The sequence below is a fragment of the Branchiostoma floridae genome, unplaced genomic scaffold, assembly GCF_000003815.2.
Source record: "Branchiostoma floridae strain S238N-H82 unplaced genomic scaffold, Bfl_VNyyK Sc7u5tJ_378, whole genome shotgun sequence".
Lineage (NCBI taxonomy): Eukaryota > Metazoa > Chordata > Leptocardii > Amphioxiformes > Branchiostomatidae > Branchiostoma > Branchiostoma floridae.
The window spans coordinates 16867-19311 of record NW_023365821.1 but is presented as its reverse complement, the minus strand read 5'-3'; the positions used below and the strand labels follow the sequence as shown (position 1 = coordinate 19311).

At 39.6% G+C, this 2445-nt stretch overlaps 1 protein-coding gene across 1 annotated transcript in view; it reads right to left on the bottom strand.

Annotated features, from left to right (window-relative positions):
* Positions 1 to 1574, bottom strand: part of LOC118408750 — a 2830-nt gene extending 1256 nt beyond the window's left edge. The window contains exons 1-3 of the mRNA XM_035809609.1: positions 1476 to 1574; positions 872 to 982; positions 170 to 232 (exon numbers count right to left, since the gene is read on the bottom strand). Of these exons, the coding sequence (XP_035665502.1) occupies positions 170 to 232; positions 872 to 945 (137 nt within the window). The 5' untranslated portion in view covers positions 946 to 982; positions 1476 to 1574. The remainder of the gene's footprint in view (positions 1 to 169; positions 233 to 871; positions 983 to 1475) is intronic.
* Positions 1575 to 2445: the final 871 nt, after the last annotated feature.

The following is a 2445-nucleotide window of genomic DNA, read 5'->3' as shown; positions in this document are numbered from 1 at the left end:
CATAGTTGCAACCTTACAAAGTGGAGTTTAGCAATATGACCACATAAAATCAATAACATCATGCAACTGTTACCAAATAAAAGGCTTCATGTACACTTAGCTATCTCTTGTTCCAAATGTATGCTAGATAAAAACAATAATAGGAAAGATGAGAAGTTAATGAACTTACCTGGTCAACACAAAGAATTGTGGAGCCAGCAGGGCACAGGTGAAGATAGTCACCACAATACGGCTGAGGGGATGAGGGTAGAAAGTTATGTCTTGTAGTGTGAACAAGAATATGACCTGTGTCCAACTAATCATAAATGCTTTAGTCCCATTTCAAAACTGGGACCCGGTTGGAAACATAATTTTAAAGGACAACACAACAGAACACACAAAATGTAAAAAACAAATATTCATCATTTTTGTATAATCCTTGATTGACACTTTTATGTTCCCTTTATACAAACATCTCGGGTGGGCCCAGTTTTGGATTAATTGTGACATCAGTATCAGGGACAATCACAAATTCAATAAGACATTGTACTTACATTGTACATACTTTTTACAACTTTACAAAATGCGCACACAATTTTGTACAACATTTTACCATGTGTGTAAATTATGGTATGTATGTGTCAAAGAAAAGTGTAATTGCTGTATAAGCACCAGCTGGTATGTTAGCACAGGTATGACAAGTGTGTAATGTTGCATATACCATATATCACATAAAAATTACAAAAAATTATTAAGGATGTTAACGTTATAATATATCAAAAGTGTCTATGATATTATTTTTTAATATTATTATGATTAAAGAACAAACCATTGTACATGTATGTCAATTGTTGAGTTTTGGTTACAAGAAGGAACCGTCTAGTGTACTCACATCTTCAGCCTGTTTGTCTTGGGGAACCATCGGATGAGGTGGTACACACTGTGGGGCCAGCAGTAGTACCACATGGTGACAGGACTGCAGTTATAGTGGTACTGTGCAGAACTGGGGTAAAATGAAGGAAAACATGTAATGTTATAGCACTGTGGCAGTAGTGCTACACGTGTTATTTGTTCAACAGAAAAAGGTTTAATTGAAAGGAGATATGTGATACAAATCTTACTGCTTCAATTTCCTAGCCGTCTCTACATCGCACTAACTTAACTGAACTGTCACTTAAAGCGTTAAACGTAAACTATAATCATTATCAGTCAACCAAATACTAATTAAAAGCAAAACTGGAATATAACAGTGACAACTCAGTTCCTGGATGATAGGTGAACATTTAGAAAGCTGGACGTATTCACATTGAACGAATGGGAACCGAGGAAGAAAAGTTGTGCTGCACGCAAAACAAAGTCTCCCACCTTATGTATATGTGGGGAGGGGGGTAGAATTTTGTGCAACATTTTCTCAGAGTCAGAGCGCTAGAGCAATGCTTTATACCGGCTGCCAAAACCTTCGATTCTACCGTTTAGGCGTGATTCACGGGACTTACCAAGCTTATGTCGTAATTCCGCTACCCCCGAGCCAGCATACTTCCAAATACAGACTATTTTTGATAAACTATCGAGCAAAACAAACTCTTTCACTGGAGCCTGCCTGGAACTGAAGTCGAGTGGTGACGTCACGGTAACCAGGCAATGGCGTCTCGTCGTAGGAGCGACTTCTGGCGGATTAAGTGAAACAGCAGGGACGGCTTGCAACAGTACTTAAGTTACGGACCTCCTGCATATGTGCATGCTGTAACATTTGTCGAGATTGTCATTTCTAAACCTTAGAAAAGATAGAGCATGGTAAAAAGAATACTTAACTTGATAGGCCAATGTTAAAGATAGAACCATTACTGGACCTGGGCCATTCCACTCCAGAAGCAGGTATTATAATAATTCCTCAGAGATTACATAGGTATGCTTTAAGTTGAATTATACACACTTGATGTTATTGTGTGCCTCACCAGTGGGATCATCAGTTGATCACCACCCGTCGTTGGGAATTTCGGCCCATTAAGATCAATATATGCTTGGTACACCACCTCCCACTGGTGAGTTACAGAATGGCTATGTCTCAGCCTTTTTTGACCTGGATGTATTTGTTCCAGATCCATGCAGAACCCGTTTCAGCCGCTTCTACTGCAGCTCTTGTGATAGACTTGATTTCCTTCCTTTTGCACCCTAGCACTCTCAACCATTTTTAAAAGGATGTTGCAGCAAAACCCCGGCAGCTGACTTCAAATGGGTAGCATGAAGCTTTCCACCCTCTGTCTTTACATACTAGTACTCCACACAACTCTGCATACTTGGTCAGCTTCCTCTCATCATGCTCATGGCAGCATCTACATTGTCCTCCCAAGGGACAGTCAATTCTCCAATCACCACTTCTTTGGCACTTTCCGACCATATTGTAATTCCTCAGAGAATACATAGGTATGCTTGAATCAAGTTACCATAAGTTGAAGCCTAAATGCA